At 37.7% G+C, this 24,840-nt stretch overlaps 2 protein-coding genes across 4 annotated transcripts in view; one reads left to right on the top strand and one right to left on the bottom strand.

The window, feature by feature from the left end:
- Positions 1 to 1,322: 1,322 nt before the first annotated feature.
- On the bottom strand, positions 1,323 to 8,934 carry Epm2aip1 (EPM2A interacting protein 1). The gene has a single exon (XM_013156307.3). The coding sequence runs from the start codon at positions 8,680 to 8,682 to the stop codon at positions 6,856 to 6,858; it is 1,827 nt and encodes a 608-aa protein (XP_013011761.1). The 5' UTR covers positions 8,683 to 8,934; the 3' UTR covers positions 1,323 to 6,855.
- Positions 8,935 to 9,060: 126 nt separating this feature from the next.
- The window catches only part of Mlh1 (mutL homolog 1), a 61,789-nt gene continuing 46,009 nt past the window's right edge, over positions 9,061 to 24,840 (top strand). Inside the window, exons 1-4 of one of the 3 annotated variants that reach the window (XM_003473471.5) lie at positions 9,061 to 9,250; positions 10,357 to 10,447; positions 12,707 to 12,805; positions 16,320 to 16,393. In XM_003473471.5, the coding sequence (XP_003473519.1) occupies positions 9,135 to 9,250; positions 10,357 to 10,447; positions 12,707 to 12,805; positions 16,320 to 16,393 (380 nt within the window). In that variant the 5' untranslated portion in view covers positions 9,061 to 9,134. The other 2 variants (XM_063260337.1, XM_013156290.3) reach the window with 2 other exon arrangements.

The raw sequence follows: 24,840 nt of genomic DNA, 5'->3' as shown, positions 1-24,840 counted from the left end.
TAAACCCTTGGAAGCAGTCCCTCCCCAGACACCTTGACTCTGAACTTCCCAGTCTCCGTAACAGAAATAATTACAACAGCCTACACTGAGACAGCAACTTTCACTGAAGCTCTTTTTTCTCCTTTAAGTTACAAATTTTCCTTCCCATTATCAAAGCCAAATGAAAATTTTCACAAGTGGCATTCACACTTGATTGTGATACATTCATGGACTATTGTGAATCAAATTTTATTCTTTACTCATGCAATTTCTTGCTTGAAGTGCACAGGAAGTTATAAAAAGATGCACTAATAATAGTATGCTAAAGGAAGTCTCTTCATGAAACTGCTATTTTGGACTTGAGATTTTATTTATCTCACTGCCTTCCTAGTGCTTCTACCCCCAGCTCCTACCTATCTTCATGAACTGAGCAATTATAGTAATTCCTAACTATCTGAAGTCTAATTTACAACCAGTAAAACGAACATACAAGGCCTTACATGTTTTTATCAGTTTGTATTTTAATCTAAATCCCTTTTGGGAGTTAAATACTAGTGTTCCTTGGGATAACTTACCATAAATCAATGTTATGGTTTACATCAAAACCATTAGGGCTGGTCGTGTTATCTCAGTAGCAGAGCGTTTAACAAACAATCTCTAGCATCAAAATCACCTCCACTAAACAAAACCTCTTTGATTGTCTAAGGACAATCAAAGCATTTGATCCCAAGTTTATAATGTCTATTACAGAATACAGTAATCCAAATTATATAGGCCCTGACAGGTCATTACAAATAGATTTTTGTGGGTTGTTTTTGTAGTACTGGGGTTTGAATCCAGGGCTTTGGACACATTAGTGAACAGTGCTACCAGTGAGCTACATCCCAAGCCCTTCTATTTTTTTTTCCCCCTTTTGAGACAGAGTTGCTGTTACCAACTGGTCTTGTGGTCTTGAACTTGCAGTTGAATGCTCAGCCTAGGATATGCCACCATGTCTACTCAAAGTCCTTAGAGGATTTTGCAGCAAGAACTGGCATCACTTGGCTTATTTTTAAATGAAATCACTCTTAGCCAGGCATGGTGGTGCAGGCCTGTATTCCCAGGACTCAGGAGGCTGAGACAGGAGGATCACTGAGTTCGAGACGAGGCTGGGCTACCAAGTGAGCTCAAAACCAGTCTAAACTGAATGACAAGACCTTGTCTTAAAAAGACAAAAACTAAACTGAACTAAAGAATCACTCTTGTTCCTGTGTGGAAAAAATCTGTATAAAGGAAATATGGAGGCAGAGTACCAAAGAGTATGCCAAAAGGAATACATACACATGTTCACTGAAACACAAAAATTTTCATGGCAACTTTATTCATAAAGATCACAAACTGGAAACAATCCAAACTTACATCAACATTAGAATGAATAAATTGTAGAGCAATCATATAATGGAATAGTACACACACATAAAACATGAACTGCTGCTACATACAATACAGATTATTCTCACAGACAATATTCAACAAAAAACTGCACATAATGATCTCACATATAATTTTAAAATAGGCAAAACTAATTGATGACAATGAGTCACAATAATAGCTATCTGTGTAGGAGAGGTATAAAGTACCTCTTGGGATGATAAATATTTTCTACCTTGATTTGGGTGGTACATCCATGGGTATATAAAAAAATCTGGAGGTATACACTTACATCTGTAAACTTTTATCTCAATAAAAAAGCAAAAATATACTGAAAAATTATGTAATAGAGATATTATATGTTAGCAAATGTTTGTCTTCCAAATACTTCTGGTTTTCCTGTGATACATGGGGTGATTCACACTCCTTCACCTTTGGCATGCCCAAGGGCTGTAAGAACCTGTTATTTGCCCAACTTTCTTTTTTCAGTTCCCAAGTGAGAAGCCAACCTTGATGCTATCAGCCTGAGTTCCATAATGAGGACAATTTAGAGCAGGGACCAGAGATCTTTTTTCTATAAAGGGCCACAAGGTAAGTATTTTAGGCATATTAAAACTACTTAGCTTTGCTTCTGTAGAGAAAAAGCAGCCACAGATAACACATACATGGACAACGCTGTACTCCAACAAACTTTATTTAGAAACACATGACAGATTTTATCTGTGGGTTGTAGTTTACCAGCTTCCTACCTAGAACAGTCTTTAACTAAGCTGTCTGAGCCACTAACATTTTTGCAGTTGTTACCTCATGGCAGCCTAGCCTATCCTGACACAGGAACTAGCTTCCTGTTTTAAAAAGAACTAAAATACTAAACAGACTGATTTAGTGATTTTTTCCAGAGTCTTATGGAGGCACACCCCAAAAAACATTATTTAAATATTATCTAAATATTACTTTGATATATAATTAAATTGGCCATAACTAATTAAGTTTTCTACACTAAAAGCAACAAGGTTTTCTTAAAATACTAAAATATTCTTGATTAAACTTACGAAAGTAGTTTAAAAACAAGGGTTTCAGTATTTTACTGAGACTATTTTTTATGTATTCCATTTAGTCTTAAGGTTTCTGAAAAAACTGAACCTTAAGAGTTAATGAGTTGGCAAAGATCTAGAAAATTGCTATTGGAGGATGAAAGAAAAAATTTACACAGAGGCAACTCCTATTATACAGAGGTGAAACTGTCCCTTGAGAGAAACAAGAAGACCATCTATTCTTTACTAAAGACAACATAGAAAAATAAGTTATTTTGCTGTTGTTGGCTGCATTTGGCAAAATGTACAGAAAAGATGAACTCAGAAAGGAATTGGTCAGTTTGTAGGTAGAAATGAAAAGAATAAAGAGGCAACTTTTCAATTACAAGATAAAAATTAGAAATCCTTTTAACCAAGGATTGTGGCAAAGATGACTGTCACACCTACCATTAAATCCAATCACGAGTATAACAAAAGTTAATGCTTCAAATTTGACAAAAGTAACTTAAGGAAAGAGATTAATGGTATGGCTCTCTTATTCAAACCCAAAAGGTTCCTATTAACCAGAAATTGAGTTCAGAGATGCATGGGAACAAGAAAAGAAATGTAGCAAATCTAAAAGTACAAATTAATTATACCACATTGTCTCCCTTGAGGAGAAGATGATGAGGACATTCTGCAGGTAAAAAAGCAAGTGAAATGAACATGTAGTAACCAGAATGCCTGAGTAACCCTTTTAATATTCTGTTAAATTTACTTACTTTTAAATTCCACAAGAGCCAGACATCAGCTGTAAAGCAAAGTAACAAGTGAATAATATGCTGTTTTCTCTTGTAGGTTGATGCCTACAAAAGGAAAAATGGATATTAACTTGTATGAGGTATTATCTTTCTTCAATACCAAATATAACTTTTTGATTACCGAAGTATTTAAACAGCTGTCCAATTTCCTTTTCCCTATATGTAGGTTCCTTTGGAAATTTAAAAAATCTAGACTGTATGTCATGAATGTACTTATTACAAAGCAGATTTATGTGAGTTTGAATTCTACTCATGTTTACTTAAATGTTTTTTTAACCACATTCACAATATTCCAACCACACGCTAAGCATTGCACTAAACTCTCTGAATACAATAACAAGGCTCCTAGTCACAAAGACCTTAGCTTCACTTCTTAATTTATAATATGAGACTAAGAACTGCCCTTAAACAGGCAAGATGACTGTAAAGGTCAAATGAAACTTGTAACAGAGCTTCAAAGATCATAAAATAGTATACAAATACTTAGTTATCCAAACATTTAAATGCCAGGCACTATGCTAGGCATTAGAGATGTAACAACGAGCAAGACTTATGGTCCCTGCACTTACAAAGCTTACTCTAGAAATAATCAACAAGCAGCAATAACAAGTGCTAAGTGTATGGCTGAGGAAACACAGGAAGTATAGAGAGTGTACAGTTGGGCCACCTGGTTTAGAGGGCATCAATGAAGGCTTCCTAGATGAAGTAGTATAGAAACTGAGACCTGAAAGATGAATACAAATTTATATTTCATTCTAAGAGCAATGAAGAAAGCAGCAGAGTGACATTATTAGACTGACTCAGTTTTTGCTTGGGCAAAGGAAACTACATAGTTGGCAATGCTGGTGCCATCCAACTATGAAAGAAAAAAAAGGAAAAAGAAAGGACAAGCAAGTTTGAGGGCAAGATCAATGGTATGTTGTGCCTGTGAAACAGCTTGAGTGGATTTATGTTAGCAAATTTGAGGAGAAGATGATGAGGACATTCTGCAGGTAAAAAGGAACTTAGGAAAAAATCTAGAAAGGGGATATGAATTGGGGATTTGCATACAGGTGGTAACTGAAGCAGGAGGAGAGGAGATCAGCCAGGATACAATTCAAGATAGGTTAGGGCAACCAGCATTAGGCAGACTTCAAAAAATTAATAAAGTAAACTCTTAAAGTCAGACACTTAAGGGAAAAGGGGTCTGCAAAGAATGAGAATGTATGCCTGGAGATTATCTCCTGTAAGCTAAAATAAAGTAATTGAGTATTTCCATAATTGTGAGTTTGGTAGAACAGTTTGAGTGGCAATATGGGAGACAGAGATAGCAAATCTTTCAAAACAATTAGTAGAAATGAGATATGGAGAAGTAACTGTTAAGGATACAGTTTTTTTTTTTAATGGTACTTATATTAACTATATTCACCAGTACAACAGGATCAATAACTCTATACTTTAAAAAAAGTCATGCATCTATAAAATTACTTTACACAGAAAACAGTAAAATACACTTTGTTTTTCTACAAACAAGACTAGTTATAGCAAATTCCCCAGTGCCAAGGATTAAATTTTAAATCCTTGGCTTATATCCCCATCCACTCCCAACACATGACTAGATTTGCAAAACATACTAGAACATCACAAAATGTACACAATTTCAATATTTGAGGAACTGAGACTAGAAAGCAGAAACAGCTTCCAGGTCTCCAATAAAGCATTTGCTATGAAAGACAATACTTGAAATTATCAGGAAATTACCGGCAGGTTATTTTTCCAGTTTTTCACTACGCTGTTTTTTCAGACACTTAAGCTTAATCTTTGCTGATCAAACTATATTTTCTCCACACTTTTTCCGCCCTAATTATAACAACAGATGCCCTTTATGTTTGACCTTACCAGCCAACCTTGGAATGTTGAAATTAATCTTTCCTATTAAGGATTCCCTCCAGTTGTCTAACTCGCCTTCTGATTTTCTTCTACCGGTAATTTGACCTTGAAATAACATAATGTACATGAGGAGGGTCTACTGGCACTCTGGGAAAGACAATTCTTCATCTTGTGAGGCTGTCCTGTGTACTGCATGGGGGAAGGAATGCTTAGGCTTACATACCAGCAGAACCCCTACCCTTCCTAGTAAAAAAGGACAACCAGTCAGATTCCCCAAAATATTTCCCAGCATCCACTGCAAGGATTACTACCTCTGGTTGCGAACCATGAACAGCTTCTTTTTAGACTGCCTTGGAATCAGGCCCTTCTAAATTCTAGGATGCATCCTGGTTCTTCAAATTTACCACATTAGTGATCATGGAGTAAGGTGCTACAATAGTTAAGACAGGACTTCGTAGCACAACAGTTTTCAAATTGTGCTTGAGAATCTGAGTTACAAGTATTACAAGTATTATTTTTTATTTTAAAATCAATTTCACATATTAAATTTTGCACAGGCAACATACACTGAAAATTAATTACTGTCATGGCACAAAGCCAGTGTCTTACTAGAAATACAGAATTACTACAATCTGTCAGTAACATTTAGGAAACTTTACATTATAGGAAGTCTCCTAAATCAGCACTTCTTGAGAGTTGAAATTTGAAATTGGCTTCTTGAGATCTGAAATTTTTCTATTTGTGTGCTGTCTTAACTATTGAATGTATGAAGCAGTTTTAATTCTAGAATAAATCCATTTCCAGCAGCTAACAAAACCTGATACTGTATCACTTTAAAATAGTGTTTCCTTTACCCAGATTTCTTTATACGGCCATGCAGACAAAACAGGTACGCTAAAATATCTCAAACCTATAATCCTGAAGTGCAAAAATCTTTTTCTTCATTCTTTTGGTAGAGTGAAACTTCTATCCAGAATAGAAAAAAGAATTACTAACTGGCAACAGTTAAGACTCTATACTTACCATAGTCTTGTAAAAGACAAGCTGATAAAACAGCCCCTAGCTGTGAAAAATTCCTGGAAAATCTCTAAAGTGATAATTTAGGAAACTCCAAATTATAGGAAGTCTCCTAAATCAGCACTTAAAAATAGATTCTTGCTCATCTGATTAAAATTTTGTTTGATTACTATTAGTAGTATGAATGGGGTGGGTGGGGAGAAGGTAAGAAGGAAAAAAAATCAGTCAATATCTACTTTGGACTCAGAAATGCTTTAAAAAAATAGTCTCGAACATTTTGTTAGACAAAATACTGTATGTCTATATGCTTTTCCTTTTCAGAAATTTGTGAACTTGCTGAGTTTTTGGAAACTGAATTAAATATATTTAAGGAGTTGACAATTTTATACTATGTAACAGAATTTTAACACTAAAGAGCTAAAATTTTTGGCATGTATCTTCAGAACACCTTAAAAACAGACTTCTAATTCAACTCGCTATCAATACTAAACTTTGTTAAAATCAATTATATCATAAAAAGATAATGACTATGCCTTTAAGCCAAGTTTCTAAAGTGGAATTCTCATGTTTCAGTCCTAGGCTGCCACAGGAGATGAAAAAAAGGCAACTGTTGAAAGGATCTGAATTCTGACCCATTTTGATCTTGTAATAAACTTGGTGTTTTCCAGGAATCTAAATTAGTAAACTTAAAAACTTTTTTTTTCTTTTAGAATTGAATTCTTGTTCCTGTGCTTTACTACAAAGACTTATGGATTAGATTCAATTCTTTCTCTCATAAGATCATCCCAGCGGGGATCCATTTCAGTTGTGGCAACCCGGAAAAGGGCTTGAAGATGCTCATCTGTCAATGGCTGGCTCAATGTGTGTTGGTTTCTCGTCAAATATGCAAAAGCTTTGTCACAAATTTGGTTACTATCAAACAACGATGCCACTTTATAGGCAACCCCTTTAATAATTGGATAAGATTCAGAAGGCAATCCAGCATAGAACTGCCCCAAGTCTTTGACTCTGTATTCATTCCAAAGGTTAGTGTTTCCCTGAAGTTTTGTTAGTTCCACTCTTACTGAAATAGGTGCATATTCAGGCTTAAAGTTAAACGGATTTGCAAAAAGTTCTAAGTCTTTTTTAATGAATCTGAGGTCCTTAAAATGTCTCTCAAAATCTTTTTGTAGACGACAGATCACCATTTGATACCTGTCAGGCTCAAATATTTTTTGATCTTCCTTAAATTGCTGTTTTAGCTCATCAACAACTTCGCAGAAGGCAGGAAAGTCTGTTAAATCTTGTTCCTCAATTTGTCTTTGAAACAAATTCAGCTTACCTTCAAAAGTACAAATATGGTCGAAGGCAGTAGCAGCAAAGACTCCACTAATTTGTAGTTCTTCACTGAGTTCTCGAAGGTGGTCCATAATATCCACCAAGAAGCCAAAGTCACAAAGCCACTGCTTGTCTGTGAAATGGACAGTTGTTGCCCCTACTGAAACCAAAAATGCTTCTATTTCTTTTCTTAGTGAAAATATTAGTTTTAAAGTTTTCCCTCTTCTAAGCCAATTGTTCAGACATCGTCCATTGATCCTTTCACCATGCTCTGATTCAGACTCAGTTAGTAAAGGCTGAAATTCTGGTCGCCTAACACCTCTTGTCTTAATCATAACTATCCATTCAGATATGGTATTTATGATCTGATTAACATCTACATCATAAGAACTCAAAAGTTCCAAGTGAAGAAACCCTGAATAGTGGATAACATTCCAACAGTTGGGGCTTACAGCCTTTTCTCTCATGTATGAGACAAGTCCTGAGTTCTCACCAATCATCCTCAAAGTGTGTGTGGTGGTCAGTCCAACCATTCGCTGCAGGCTAAGCCCTGCCGTCTGCAGGGCCTCTAGAATTGCTGACATAAGCGCACCAACACTGAAGTGATGAGTTAGGTTGATTATGGTCAGAAGGTCTTCTTGCACCTCCAAATCAGAGTCCACGCCACGGATAAAGACAAGGAGATAGTTCTCATAGGCCACAAAGGCCTGGTCGTCCAGAGCAAGGGAATAAGCCCTAAAGTTCCTGGCTCGATTAAAAAGCTGACTACGCAGGTTATTGTCAATGCTGAGAATCCTCTGCCTTGTGATCTCCGGAGATAAATCAATGCCTTCCAGGACGCCTATGTGATCTGGCAGTACCTCTCTCAGAAACACCTCCATGCACTGGTACACAAAGTCCCCTTCACCCCAGCCGCGGCCCTTCAAAGCCAACAGGCGACAGAGCCCAAGGCCTGCACGAGCAGCTTTCTCCTCAGGAGTGAGAACATCGGCAATCGACAAATCGCCCTGCCGGAGACGCTCCACCAGGGCCGCACGCTCTTCCTCTGTCACATACCGCTCATAGAATTCGTGTTCGGCCTCATAGTGGCGCCTGACATCGCGTTCGCGGGTAGAAGCGACGAGACGGTGACACACCAGGCACAGAGCACCGTTGCCCTCCGGAGGCTCCACCACCAAGTAACGCTGGGTCCACTCTGGCCGGAAAATAAGAGCTTCGTCGACTTCCATCTTGCTCCTTTTGGGCGTCATCCACATTCTGCAGGAAGCCACAAGAGCACCGCAAACCTCAGAGAGGCTACAAGGAGAGGGGAGGAGCCGGTCGGGAGAAAAGCAGCTCCGGGGCTCTGCGACAGATCACCTCAGCGGGAAAACACCGGCCTCCGCGATGACACCTCCCCTTCCTATTGGCTGGCGATTTCGTATTCTCCTGCAGCGCCTAGGAAAAAACCAATAGGAAAAGCAGACACATTTTTCCAGTTGGTGGGCTGCAGACGCTTTAAGGCGGGACAAACAGATCCAGACACACACGCAGTTAAGAAATTTGACTGGCATATAAATTGTCCAATCGGGAGTTTCTGCTGGAGGGTGGTGCAGGATGTCGTAAATCCGTAGTGGAAGGAAGAACGTAGACACGAGGCACTGAGGTGATTGGCTAAAGGCACTTCCGTTTAGCATCTGACCTCCGCCTGGGCTCCTCTGGCGCCAAGATGTCGCTTATAGCGGGGGTTATTCGGCGGCTTGATGAGACAGTGGTCAACCGCATTGCGGCAGGAGAAGTTATCCAGCGTCCTGCTAATGCCATCAAAGAGATGATTGAAAACTGGTACGGAGGGTTTCGAGCCAAGTTCTCTTAAAGGCAACGACGTAACGGGCCTCTCCTCTGAATAGTGCGGACGCATCTCCATGCCTGGGCGGAAGCGCGTACAGCGCATGCACCAAACTCGGGCGCCCGCGCTGGGCCAGCTTTCAACCTACCCTGAGCAGAAGCGAGAGTTTCTGGAGCGCTCTCACTGGGTCTTTGTAGTGTTTGGGGGTTAGTAGTAGAGAAGTATATATGATACTGTTTTAATAATGCCTGTACGTTAGAAGCTGCTTACAACTATATATGTAAGAAGTGCAGAAATATACAAAATATAAAAGCTTATGTTAGGAAAAAAAATATTCTTCAGAGGATACCGTGTTGTTAGTGTTACCATTCCAGAAATAATCCATAGACACCCAGGGGCACAACCTGGTCTTAGTATTTATCAAGTTGCCCTTATTTTTGAAGGAATAATTTTCTCTTTCAGTGAATAACTTCTTTTTTTTATGCAACCTCTGGGCTGAATTTGCTTTCTTTATAGTTGCTCTGACCATATGGGCTACTCTTTGAAAGCACAAAAGATTTATTGATTTCTTAAAGAACTTTATACATTGCCATTTTTTTCTTTCCTTTGTCATAAGTGTATTTTCTTAAAAAGTAATGGTAGTGGGGCTGGGAATTTAGCTTAATGGCATAAGCACCTGCCTTGCAAGTGTGTGGTCATGAGTTCGATCCCCAGTACCGATAAAAAAGAAAAAGTAATGGTATAGAAAAACATTTAGCATTTTAAGTACATTTTATTAGAATCACTTAGGATCCAGAGGTTGAATAAAGTTGAAGTAACTGTAAAATTCGTTGAGGATAAGAGGCATATGCCAAAAGAATCCTACTTCTGCTAATCTTTTTTTCCATAGAGGAAGAGTGATTGGAAATGATTGTTTTGCCCTTCTCTGTTATACAATATGTAAATTCATATAATGTAGACGTTGAGCCTGCAAAACAAAGGAAAAATATATCAACCTAGCCCTTTCGTATTAGAGTTTTTGTCACTGTTTGGTCCATATTGAAATACATGCATCAAAGTTAAGTGGAGACTAATGAATTATTTTCTGTCTTTGATTTGCTAGTTTAGATGCAAAGTCCACAAGTATTCAAGTGATTGTTAAAGAGGGAGGTCTAAAGTTGATTCAGATCCAAGACAATGGCACTGGAATCAGGGTAAGTAAAACCTCGAGGGAGCAGGATGTTCCTGTGCTTTATGTGGTAACTTTGTAGGAAAAGCCAGAATCTTTCCCTATTCTGAAACTTGAGGTCTTTGTGGATGGGATTTTTGAGTGAAAAATTCAACTGCAATAGTAATTATGTATTGAATACCGGTAGGCACTGTTCAGGAGATAATGGTAGTGAAAAAATAGCCAAAATTACTTTCTCTTCTGGTGCTTCCATTATAGTAGAGGGGAACAAGCATTAAATAGGTACAATAAATACTGTCAGGTGATGTGAGAAGCAAAAGCAGGGAGGAAGATAGAGAAGTGAGAAGAGTGACACAATTTAACTTGAATGGTTCAGAAAGGCTTTAATGTGGATGTGGTGTTTAAGGAGAGACCTAATGAAGAACCAAAGAGCAAGTGATGAGACCGTCCAGAGAATGAATGTTTTAGGCAGAGATACTAAAGAGAAAGACTACGAAATAGAAACATGCCTGACACATTTAATGACCAACAAGGAGACCAGTGTGTCTAGAACAGAATGAACAAGGGAAGAGTAACAGGAGATGAGATCTGAGGGAAAATATGTAGGACCTTTAGACCCATGATGAAGTCTGTGGCTTTTATAGTGACTCTGATAGGATACAGTTAGAGGATTTTAAGCAAAGTGGTACATGATTTGGAAAGTTTTTTATAAAAAGTCCTTTTTCTGCTTTTTGGAAAATAGACTGCAGCAGGACAGGGTGGAAGCAGGAGGTTCTTGCAACATCCAGAAGAGGACAACAGTGCCTTGATCTAAGTTGGTGGCAGTAAAGATGTAAGAAGCAGTGATTCTAAGTTAATTATGAAGGCAAACACTCAGAATTTGCTGATACAGAGTGTGAGAGGAAGAGTCAAGAGTGATTTCAAAGTTTTGACTTGTGTAAACGGAAAAAATGTTGCCTTACTGGAGATGGGAAAGATTATGGAAGAAACAGGTTTGGGGGAAGATAGGAAGTTCATTTGGGGGCATATTTAATTAAGGTGGCTGTTTAAGATGTAAAATAAGTCAGAAAAAAAGGATAGATATATGATTCCTATTATATGGTGTAGAATGTGGAAAGTAGAATGATGGTTGGTAAGGAACTAGAGAATGAGGAGAGATGAAGAGTTATTACTTAAGGGCATCTTGGTTACTTTTCTGTCATTGCTGGGACAAAGTGCCCAATCTCAGAATTAAAGAAGAAAAGGTTTAGTTCAGAGTTAGTGAGATTTCAGTTAATACCCAGCTGGCTTCAAGGCAGGGTGGCATGGCTGAGGGGCAACCATTCTTGGTGGCAGAAAACAGAAAAGCAATAAGAACAAAAGGGGAAGAGTATATGAGAAGACTCTTTTAGTCCCTTATACCGTATATAGGCTAACCACCCAAGGGTGGGTGTAGCACTCATGCCTATAATTCCAGCACTGGACCATGAATAAATTGCAAATTCTGCAAGCCTGTTCCATGACTGTATGGAGCTTTGGGGAGCCATCTAGACAAAACCATAACAATGGAAATAGAGATTCAGTTTAGGGAAGATGAAAATGTTCTGGACGTGAATGGTAGTGATGGTTGCACAACAGTAGTGAAGTAACTAATGCCTCTGAACTGCAACACTTAAAAATATTTTAATGAAAATTTTATATGTATTTTGCTACAGTTTAAAAAGTTACTTAGCTGGATGTGGTGGTACACATTTGTAATTCCAGCTATTCAGGAGACTGATGCAAGAGGCTTAGAAGTTCAGGGCAACTTGGGCAACACAGGTGAGAGCTTGTCTCAAAAGTGAGATATAAAGAGCTAGAGGTATAGCTGACTGAGAGTTTCTTTAGCCTTTGTGAGGACCTAAATTCAATCCCCAGCACCACAAAAAATAAAAGTAAAAAGTTCGCTGTAGATTTGAAGTAATATTTTCAACTCTTCAAAAAAGACCTTGACATTGACTGAAATTACCAGGATAGTGAGTGTAGACAGAGCAGACATCTAAGGATAGAAAATCCTGGGTGATTCTGTTGTCAGGAGATGGGGACATGAAATGGAAGCAACAGATGATGCTGAAAATGAGCAACGTAGTAACAAGGGAGGATGTCAGACAATGTTGTAATCTGAACACCAAGTAGGGAAGTTACTGCAAATTTACAAACTCTGTTGAGAGGAGTTCCTTTCTGGATTAAATCAATGAATTATAAGTTCAGAAAGATTTGGAAAAGTGAATAACATAATTATTTACTGATTTTCTGTGTCTTGTAGAAAGAAGATCTGGATATTGTATGCGAAAGGTTCACAACTAGTAAACTGCAGTCCTTTGAGGACTTAGCTAGTATTTCTACTTACGGCTTTCGGGGCGAGGTAAGCTAAAGTTTAAAGAAATATGTAAACTATCTTGCTGATGACATTGTCATTTATCAGCGTATATTTCTCAACAGAGGTAAATAAGATTTGCTGTTTTTGCCAGTTGTGGTATTGCAGCACGCGGGAGGCTGACGCAGGAGGATCACAGTGAGGTCAGGCCAGGCTGGGCCACTTAGTGAGATGGAATCAGCCTGAACCCATGCAGCAAGACGCTGTCTCAAAACAACCAAAACAAATGAACAAGCCAAGATTTGCTAATTTTTACTTGTTAAATACAGTAGTACCTTGATTCAAAAACTTAATATATTCTACAATTTTGGAAAAGATGGCCATGATTATGTTTGTCACCCAATACAGAGTTGCACACAAAAACAAAGTTTTGCCTAACACTTCTATTTGAGAAACATTGTTTGCAAACAAAAGTGTTTGTGAACTGTAAATTTACATATTTGTACAATCTTGGTTCTTTCCATGATTGTGGTTGTAACTGTAGAATTAACCTTGCTATCAAAATCATGGAAAGAATTGAGTTCATGAATTGAGTTACCAATGTATATGCAAATTTTAACTTTATTTAATTTGGCTTTCCAAAGCTGTAAATTATTCATTGGTACTTAATATCCAATAAACTATTTTAAAGCTTAGATATTATATGTTGTATATACCCAACACAACATGTAGCTACATCCATGTAGCTTTTTTGGCAAAAAAAAAAAAAAATGAATCATTTAGTCAATATATAGATCTAAATACCAACCTACAGAAAATATAGGCTACATGCAAGGATAGTAAGTGATACTAACAAAACTACATGACAAAAGACTTGACAAAAACTACAAGGAAGGGCTGGGGGTATACCTCAGTGGCATACGCCTGGCAAGCATGAGGTTGTGAGTTCGATCCTGGGAACAACAACAATAAAAGATAAACATGCTGAACCCATATTGGCTGTTTGATAGTATTCAGTAGAAATTATTAATTTTCTTAATAAAAAATATTGTGAGGTGGCACATGCCCATATTCCTAGCAACATAGAACACTGAAGCAGAAAGATCACCAGCCTTGGCAGTTTAGCACTGAGGATTCAATCCTTAATACTGAACAAAAAAATACTGTGGCATTTGTAAATTATTACAGGAATATATGATATAGAAAATAAAAAAATTAAGTCTAAAATGGGATCCTCTTGTTTTTAATGACTTAATTCCTTATGGATACCTTTCCATCCAATAAGTGTAGACTTATATAGTTCTTGATGGGTATATACTATTCCATTATGAATAATGTACCTATATGAAGTTTCATCAAATGATTTTCTTTTGAACATTTAGGCTACGGTTCTTTCCTGTTTAATGCTCTGATGAATATTCTTAGATATACACTGTGTTTTGTTATTCCTTACTTACAAATTTACTAAAGTAAAAATACACATTTTAAAAATATTAGTAGTAGATATTTACTGCTGGTGGCCCACCAATCACATAAAATTGATGGTTTAAAAGAGTATACATTTATTGTTTACAGTTCTTAAGATCAGAAGACATGGGTCTCATTAGGCTGAAATCAAGGTTTTGGTAGGGATCTGTTCCTTTCTAGGGGACAAGAAAAGCTGTTTAATTATTTTGAGGAAATGAGATTAAAGGTGGGAGAGAGGAAAGAAGCCTATTACTTTTCAATTTTGGCCTCTCTAGTTTTTAAATTTCCAATTTACCTTATTTTTTTTTTTTTTAAAGGCAGCTGTGGGGCTGGGGATTTAGCTCAGCGGCTTAAGCGCCTGCCTTGCAAGCAGGCAGTTGTGAGTTCGATCCCTGGTACCGATAAAAACAAAAAAGACCAAAAATAAATTAAAGGCAGCTGTGACCTAGTACCTGTAATTTGGGACTATTTAGAGCAAACCAAGATAGTCTCAAGGACTCTCTTACAGTGAGCCCCAAAATGTTCCTAATAAGGATACTTTACCCTGAGGCTGCCTCAGGTCAAGCTCTAGGAATAGTTTTGTATGGACTTTGCACTCTATGGGTCATTTTCCAAGTTCATGGCCTAGAGCCTTACCTGAACAATCTTTAGGATTATTGTTTCACTGTGATTATACAAGATTTGTTTAGGGATTTGTGTCACCAGAGGTTCTGATGCTTTATGTATGTTTTACGTGTTACTTCCAGCATGGCCAGGCACACACGTAGAAGGTAGCAGAAGGGATTAATTTAGGTACGTTGACTGCAGTCCGTGCTCCTCCCCATTTGTTCCACTGGAAAGATCCTGTCAAGTAGCAGGACTATTTGCTGTGCCATTTGTAGTGGAACTTTTTCTGTGGTGTTAGGTACTGTTGTACTGTCGTGCATCTCTAATGTCCGTCATTACACAGGTCTCAAAATCATTTATATATTGTCAGTGATGAAAATTACAGGGAAATCTAGCCAACACCAAGTAATTTTTGAGCCTGAGAAATGTTTTTTGTTTTTCTTTATTTGGTTTTTGTTTTTGCAACAGGGGTCTAACTCTTTTGCTAAGCATGGTCTCATAACTCCTATGCTTGATCAGCTTGTAGAACCAGGTTGCTTGTTGAACCGAACCTTTCTCAGCTGTATGGGTACTGTCACACAGACCTCATTGTAGCACAGCTCCTGGGTTGCATACTGATGATGATGTCCTTTTAGTAAAAAGAGATACAGATCCCAAGGGACCAAAAAACCAGTCTTGTTTATAAGGGGAAAGAATGGATCTTAGGTTTTTTAAATGTTTTAATTTGTTTAATTAAATAATTTTAATTTTATGTTTCTACCCTATAATTACTTATATAAAGCAGTTTTGAGTAGCAGTCTCCAACATCATGTATTTGGAATAACTCCACTATTTTTAAGTTATTAAAAGATAAATCATTCAGGATATATTAAGCATGCCTGCTGTCATTTGTAGTAGGCCTGCGTATTAATTAAAGCCTTGGTCTCCCAACTTGGTGCTACTGAAAAGTGGTTGAAATTTTAACAAGTGGGGGCTGGTGTGTGGTCTTCAGGTCACTGGGCAGTGTGCCCTTTAAGGACTTGTGGTATCCCTTTCTCTTCTCTCCTATGGCATCACACGAGGTGAGTGGTTTTGCTGCCCCATATATTCCTCTCCATCTTGTGCGGCCTCAACATAAGCCCAAAAGCCATGGGATCAACTGATGATGGCCTCAACTCTGAAACTGTGAGCCAAAATAAAGCTTTCCTGTTAAAGTTAATTGTCTCAGATATTTGCAGCAATAATGGGAAGCTAAGAATGCTATAGTTCTATCACCTGAATACAGTGCCTATTAATACATTAATGCTTTAGTGTTTCCTTTTTGACATTGTAATATAAATTTTTTCTTGCTTTAATGATTATGCTACAGATTCAATTTTATATCCTTTTTTAAACATGTCAATGAAGTGTTCATTGTTGTCATATCTTAATATAAAACAGAAACATTGATTTAGATTTGTTTCCCTAAGCAATTTGTTTTTGTTTCATTCCATTTCATTTTCTTCCGTAGGCTTTGGCCAGCATAAGTCACGTGGCTCATGTTACTATTACAACCAAAACAACTGATGGAAAGTGTGCATACAGGTATAGTATTGTCCTTTTCTCCTATGTATTCATTGTGAAATTACTTTTTCTCAAGATCTCTGAGAATCCTGCCTAACCTCTAATGTTACTTTATTGTTGTTGTTATTGTTGTTAAGATTAAGAAAGGTTTATTGGGGAATAGAAATAGCTCCAGATATAGAAAGGGTACTGGCTAGGTTGACATCTGTTTCTTTGTTTATTGGTACATTTAGATACATATAATAATAACATTCATCATAGGGAGTTTGTGCCTATATATGTTATATTTTACTTCTTTTTTTCCCCATTCTCCTTCAACCCTTTTTCCCTTCTTTGTTTAAAAAAGCCTTGTTTCCATTTTTTCTTCTATTCTTTCTATTTCTTTTCTCTTCATTCCCTTCCCACACCCTTTTTCTTTACTCTCCTCCCCATTTTAACATTTTCTTCCAATTTCTCATTATTTTGGTCTTTATTTTACAATGAACGTATTTGGCTCCTTTGTCAAAGATAAGGTGTCTGAGTGTGTTTGGAGTTTTTCTGCATCTTCTAGTCTGTTCCATTGTTCCTTGGATCTGTTTTTCTTTTTTGCCATTTTTATCATAGGAATTTTATAATACTGTTTCAAGTCAGGAATTTTAATGCCATCTGCTTTGCTTTTGTTGCCCAGAATTACTTTTGCTGCTCTGGGTCTCTTCTGGTTCCAAATGAATATTAGGATTGTTTTCTGTAATTCTGTGAAATATGCTATGGTATTTTCATTGAGATCTCAATAAATCTATTTAATAATTTTGAAAGTATGGCTATTTTCATTATATTGGTTCTTTCTACCCCAGAACAAGGGAAATCTTTCCATTTTTCTGATCTCTTTTTCAGAGTACTATAGTTTTCAATGTGAAGATATCTATTATCTGTTAGATTGATTCCTAGGTATTTCATTTTTTTGGATGGCATTGTAAATTTCGGTGAATTCATTATGTGTGTACAGAAGTGCTATTGTTTTTTGAGTGCTGGCTTTGTATATAGTTGTTATTGAATTTGATTATTAAATCTTTAAGGTTATTAAACCTTATTAGATCTTTTAGATGTCTTTCAGTGAATTTTTGGAGTTTTCTGTGCAGTGTATCATATCATCTTCAAATGATAGTTTAACTTCTTCCTTCGTATCTGTATTCTTTTATTTCTTTCTCTTGTCTAATTGCTGTGGTTAATGAGAATAGTGATAGTGAATCCTTATCTTGTTCCTGATTTTAGTGTGAGTGTTTTCAATTTTTTTTTTTTTTTTTTTTGGTCTTTTGTCTTTTTCATTTTTATCGGTACCGGGGATCGAACTCACGAACACCTGCTTGCAAGGCAGGTGCTTATGTCGCTGAGCTAAATCCCCAGCCCCAGTGTTTCAATTTTTATCCAATTATTGTGATGTTTGTTATAGATGGCTTTTATTTATTTATTTAAAGATAAAAAAAAAACAGAAAAAAGGGTAGAAATAATATAAAACTTCAGAAAAATAAACAGTAAGAAATCACTAGTTTATAAGTTACATATTGTCATCTTAGCAAGTTGTTCAAGTTACAAAATTAAAGCATACAAAGTGACATTCAAATAATGACACTGCAAACAGTTGTGCTCAATGATCCAACAAAAACTTAGTAATGTGGTTATCAGTCCTACACACTTGTTTTTTATCTTAAAGAGGGTAAGACTGAACATAACAAAACGGTTCATAAGGAAACAATTTAAAGAAACACAGATTTCAAAGCAAGTCCACTGGAGATCTTCACTGTCTATCTTATTTTCTCTAGTGTTTTTCCAAATAGTTGTCCCCATCTTCACACACATTGAATACATACTGAACATTATAGAACTAATCAAATCGTTACAGGATGATGAAGGCTTTTTAGGTCTTCAAGACCTGATTTTGGGGAAGTAAATAATGACTACCATAATGTCTCTCATTCTCTTCGTAGTAGCTGTCTTTATCTTTACGTATGCTGAAATTGAACGTAAGAGACTAGACTAATATCACTGTGAACAGTGAATAATAGTTTTGCTAGATTTTATGTCATAATGTTACAGAATTAGCACTGGGTTTCTTAGTGTCTCTTCATCAGAGTATCTGTTCATTATATCATGTATTATATAATCTATTCCTGTAAATAGTTTAGAAATTCTTCCCATGTGTGAATCTCTACATGTATATCTATCCTTTCTGTATTATAGGGAAAAACAGATCAAAACAAGACAACAAAACAAATTCCTAGAAAAACATGAAATGAAAAAGACATATAGGACCACAGTATTAGGTGATCTACAGTAGTTACTATGCTTTCTCTTGTATTTTCAATAGAATTGTCCACATCATCAGGCATTATATAATTAAACATAGTGTTACATAGATGTTTTTATAAAAACACAACTTTGAAGACATTGTAGGGCTTGAAAGCAGTTAATAATCAAAACTGGAATGGATATCTTTTACATCTGGTCATCTTCAGAGAAGTTGCCTCTACTCTTAGACTTGATACTATCAAGCATACCAAATTCAAATAAAATTCAGTCGAGGCTGAACAGCAGTCTAACAAACCAGCTTTAAATAAGATCAGTCATAGTAAGACAATGTAAGTAATACAGGATTTTAGTTTAAGTTAATAGGAAATTAAGGATAGTTACCATGGTATAACCTGCTATTTTTGGGTTAGCTGTCTGTGCCCTCAAATCTAATATAAGTACACAGACTGAAACAAAATATAATCAAACTAACCAGAGCAATAAGACTACTGCTGTTTTTGGGTTAGCTGTCTGTGCCCTCAAATCTAATATGAGTACACAGACTGAAACAAAATATAATCAAACTAACCAGAGCAATAAGACTACTGTGACTTTTAAATCCGGATACACTATTAATAATGTCCTCTGCCTTCCTTTTTTTGACAATTTCTCCCTTTCCCTTTCTCAGGGTACTTTATATATTTTGGGTCCCACTGGCTCCTTTAATTTTTAGATTAGGGAGCCAACCTGTTATCCATCTGAGTGTTGCTGAGCTTGAGCTTGATCTTGAGCTGTACTCCTTTTCTTACTAAAGTCACAAGGTTTTCCTTCCTTCCAGCTGTGTAGTCCTACACTGCCTAAAAGTGTCGTAGCTTTCCAATCTATCTGCGGCTGCTGGACGAGTTGTCCCTATTTCTCTCTAACCAGACATACAGCATTTCTCTCTAACCTGTAACATACAGCATTGTTTTCTCATCTTTGACTCTAAGTTTATTAACCCTGTTTCAGGTTAAGTGTATTTCCTATTCAGGGCATCTCAATGGATCCTGCCTCTTAATCTACTCTGCCTGTGTTTCTTTTTGTTAGTATATCAGGGCTATGTATATTAAAGATTATAGCTTATTGTCTCTGCCTCATCTCTGCTGTTCTATTCTTCTGCTATTATTTGTCCACTTTACTCCTTCATTCCACTGTCTGCCCCATTCATTGAGGCCTCTCTGCCACTGTTGCTGGAATCCTGGTATTTTTACCTCTTTCTCTCTGGAATGTCCTTCAGTATATTTTGTAGGGTTGGGTTGGTGGCCATGAACTCCCACAGTTCCTCCTTGTCTTGGAAATATCTTGTTTCTCCATTAATTTTGAGAGAGTTTTGCAGGATACATCAGTCTTGGTTGGAGGTTATTTTCTTTCAGGGCTTGGACTATTTCCCCCCAGGCTCTTCTCAATTTAAGAGATTGTGTTGATAAGTCTGTCATTATTTTAATAATTTTTCCTTTGTAGGTAATCTGCTGCTTTTCTCTGGCTGCTTTTAATACTCTGTTCTTGTGGTGGATTTCTGGAATCTTGATTATTATATCTCTGGGTATAGATCTGTTTTGGTTGTAGGTGGCTGGAGTTCTATATGCCTCATTTATATGGATATCATTTCTTTTTCCTCTGCTTGGGAAGATTTCCTTAATCATATCTTTGAATAGTCTTTGTAGTTCATTTGTGGTTACTCATGCTGCTTCACTCACATTTTTTATTCTAAAGTTATAAATCCTCTTGTCATCTTCTAGCCTTTGAATTGTTTCCTCCTAGTTCTTGTTATTTTTAAGAGATCTTTTCTTTCACGATCACACATCATAAATCTCTCTTCAAGTTTCGAAAGGCTAATTTTAATTTCTGTCAAGGCATTTTGCCAGCTTTCAATGGAGCTTTTAGTTTCCTGGTAATCTCTTTGGAACTGTTTCATGTATTCTAGATTTTGTTTATATTCTTCATCAAAGGCTTCTCTTCCTTTTCTGAGTTCCTCCGTTCTTCCATCTGTGTTCTCTTGGGAGGGGCTTATCATTTCTTTAATTAATCTTTTTATATCTTGCCTCACTTGGATCAGAAGTACAGTTTCAAATTCATCTGTGAGGTCACAAAGGTATTTCTTTATGTCCGCTGATACTGTGTCTAATATTGCATGATTACTGCATTGTTTCTCTTCTGTATTTACCTCTCCTGGGCTTATTTTCCCAGGGTCAGGGGCTGGAGGTTTTTTTTAAATTTCTATCTCTTGTCATGTTTCTCGTTTCTTTCAGACAGGTGTATCCGGGGAGTCGCTGACCCTCTCTGAATTTAGGGTCTTTCCCAAGCATTCTGACTGGGGTTTTGCTGCCCTCCCCAATTTGCTGTTGTCTGAGGTACACGCAGGGACGCAAGGACAATACAGACTAGCCTTGAGCCTCTGAGTCAACACACAAGTTCCTTCAGCAACTTAGGCTGTACCTTGTGAACATCACAGAGTCCTGACAGTTTTGATCCTGGGTACTGGGTCCCCTCCAGAGGCGTAGCTCAGTCCCAGCAGATCCCACCAGTCCTCTTTGCGCCAGGGGTGGCCAATTGATGCCACCATGGTGCCAGGCTCTGCTCACCTCCAAGATGTTCTCCAGTCAGCGACAGCAGCCATGGGACCCAGTCCCCAGCACTCACTGAGAATCAATGCAGTTCTCCATCTTGGCTCCAGTCCACACTGCACCGCGTCCTCCCGCCAAGGGCTCGGGACTCAACAATTCCCATTATTGGTGGCCGTGGCTTCAGCTCAACTTGAGTCACCTGACTCCATGGCACTCCCAGCATAGTGCAGACAGGTCTCAGTGAGCGCATAGATTCCACCCCTCCACTTGCATTTTTCCTTCCTCTGCAGAGGTAAATTCTAGCTTGATGTGGTTTTTCCAGGTCTAGATCAGCATCCTGCCTCTTCTGAAAACTGTGCGGTGCCCAGCTTCGGTGCCCAGGTGTGTGGTCTCTCCACGGCCTCCTCCAGTGTGGCCTGGCGGCTCTGGTGGCTCTGCAGGGCCCTGGGACCCAATTTCCAGTACTCCCCAAGAGCCAATAAATCTCTCCACCATGGCTTGGCTCCACTCCACACTGTGCCTCATCCTCCCTTCAAGGGCCCAGGACTCATCCACTCTCGTTAATGGCAGCTGCGGCTTCAGCGTGACTTTTGATCCTTGACTCCAGGGCACACCCAGCACAGCGCAGAACGGGTCTCAGTGAGCATGTTGGGCTTCAGCCCTCCACCCGGGCTTTTCCTTCCTTTTCCTAACTTTATTTTTCCCTTCGGTTTCCTCCTTGGTTAATGCAATCGTTATCCAATCGTCTGGCCCTCTCCATGTTGTCAAATTCTAGCATCTGAGCTGTTTTTCCCCCAGAGGTTCTCTATCCAGCTTCCTAGCAAGCCACCATTTTTTCTCCTCCCCCATAGATGGCTTTTAACAGATTAAGATAAAGATCATCTATTCTGATTTTATGTAGGGTTTTATCATGAATGGATGTTGGACTTTGTCAAATGCTTTTTCTGGATCTGTTGAAATGATCATATGGTTTTTGTCCTTGGCTCTGTTAATATGGTGTATTACGATTATTTATTTGTGTATATGGAACCTGAATCCCTGCGATGAATCCTACTTGGTCATGGTATATAATCTCCTTGATTGATTTGCTACATTGTTTGCCACTGAATTCTCATTTCATTTCACTGTGATCTGATATGGATAAGATAATTTCAAATCCTTTTATATTTACTTAACCATGTTCTATGATCTACTATGTGGTCTATTTTCGATAAAGTTCCATGTGCAGCTGAGAAGAATGAATGTTCTGATGTGGTGTGAAAACACTATAGATATCAACTTAAGTCTATTTATTCAAAATTTGGTTCAGTTTTCATATTTCTTTGTTGATTTTCTGTCTAGTTCATCCATTCATGACAGTGGGATATTGAGTTCCCCATTACAATTTTATTAGTGCTATTTGATTTTTCATGTCTATTAATAGTTATTTGTAGTGTGCAGTTATTTGGTAGATATATTTTTAGGGTTGTTATTTCTTCCTCTTGGATCATTCCATTTACAAGAATATTCTTACGTTCTTTGTCTCTCAGTCAGTTTTGGCTTGAGATGCACTTTGGCGCAACCCCTGATTTTTTCTGGGTTCCTGTCAAATGGAGTGTTGATTTCTGTTTTTTGACTTTCAGTCTGTCAATTTCTTCTTCTTTTTTTTTTTTGGTCTTTTTGAGACAGGGTCTTGCTAGGCAGTTCAGGCTGGCCTTAAGCTCACTTTGTAGCCCAGGCTTGAACTCTCAGTGATCCTCCTGCCTCAGCCTCCCGAGTGCTGTGATTGCAGGCATGAGCCACCACGCCTGACTCAATTTCTTTTTGATTAAATGTGTTTCTTACATGCAGCATATTGATCTATTCTGCTAGTCTGTTTTGATTGGCAAATTGAGACTATTTACATTGATGGTTTTAATTGATGTGTATTGACTTAACCTTGCCATGTTATTTTCCTGCTGTTGGTTCCCTTCCGTACCCTCCCCCCATTTAATTTCCTGTCTTGCCTGGTAGATTCATTCTCTTGGGGTTCTTGAAGTTCTTGGAGTTGTAGTCCTCGTTACAGGACAAAAAAATATAAGAAAAGAACAACAACAAAGTGACTAGAAACAGTGTTCTCATTCATAAAAGAAGAACAATCAATCAAAAAACAAAAAAGACAAAAATTTCCACTTCAGTACTGTCATTTCTAGACAGAGTGGGCAGACAGATCACAGATTCATATTGATTAATCCCAGCAAACCAGGTGTAGATTTATAGCAGGATAGTGGAAAACCCAGCAAACCTGCACCTTAGTTCCACCAAAGTTCAGGCTGGTTTCTAGCTGTGCACGTAGAACCCAGTTTGTTCAGTCTGCAATACTGTATGTGCTTCCTGCCTGCTTGAACTTGGTTATGCCTTACCTTTACAGTGGAAGCTGTTAAATGGAGCCTGCCCACAGCTGCTCTGAGCTTTGAGCTCATTTGCTCTTCTCTAAGATGGTGACCAACCCATCCTCTTTCCTGGGGATATCTGAACCTGAATAACTAACCGTTCTCTACAGTCCGCTAAATCCACTGCTTTGTTCTACTGGTGCATTTCCCCCTGGAGGTGTCTATAGTGTCAGCAGTCACCATGCTCGTGCAGATTTGAATTGCCCAGTCTTTGCATTAAGCCAGAGCTCAGGGAAACAGCACTGCTTGCCACCACCTTCTGCTTTGTTGAGACCTCTTTTCTTCACTCTTCGTATGAGCTTAAATCCTCACTTTAGATCCTTGCTGGGTCTTAGGGACTCACTTCTCCCCTTTTACTCTTCTTCACATTGCTATATTCCAACATCTGGACACCAAATCTCAGAGACACTGTTTCTCTGCTGTTTACCACTCTTCCATCTTCTAAGAATCCTAGTGTTAACTTTCTTCTTTTCTTTTTTTATAGATTTCTTAATTACATTTTTTGTTTTAAAAAAGCAAAACAAAAAAGAATAGAAGCAATACAAAATTTCAGAAAAAAAGGTAACACTAATATATTGCATATTGTTATCTTAGAAGTAGTTGTTTAGGTTACAAGAGGTAAACACGAACAAAATAATCAAAACACAAACTGTTATTTGGATGAACTAAAAGGTTAGTAATATAACTATCTATCTTGTATATATTTGTATATATACATACATACATATACACATACATATACATACATATATATGTATACCTGTATACATACAATCTTTTCCCTTCTCTCTTTACCCTTGTCCCAGTTGTTCTTTCTTTTTGAGCAATTTATTTCCCTTTCATAAATCAAACTCACATTTGTAAATATCGTATTATCTCCCTAGTATTAATTTTCTTTGGTCTGAGATTTTAAATAACTTTTTTCCCTCACTATGGAGAAATTGAAAATCAGGGATAATTATTAAGTACACAGATACTTTAAAAAATGCAACTTAACAAGTGCTCAGCAAGGTGTCTCCCACATACATATATTAAGTAAGTGATAGCTGGTGGTATTATTTCTGCCCCTCTGCCCTTCAGAAGTACATCACTTTGGGCTGATTACTGGGCTATAGCTGGAATGCCGAAGGTTCATAGTTCCTTTGTTAGCTCCCAGCTACCAGCTCCCAAGTACATACCTGGGCTGGCT

The sequence above is a fragment of the Cavia porcellus genome, unplaced genomic scaffold (assembly GCF_034190915.1).
Source record: "Cavia porcellus strain 051 isolate PalLab524CR breed Dunkin Hartley unplaced genomic scaffold, mCavPor4.1 scaffold_13, whole genome shotgun sequence".
Taxonomy (NCBI): Eukaryota; Metazoa; Chordata; class Mammalia; order Rodentia; family Caviidae; genus Cavia; species Cavia porcellus.
The sequence above is the reverse complement of the archived record's forward strand: the minus strand, read 5'-3'. Positions and strand labels throughout refer to the sequence as shown.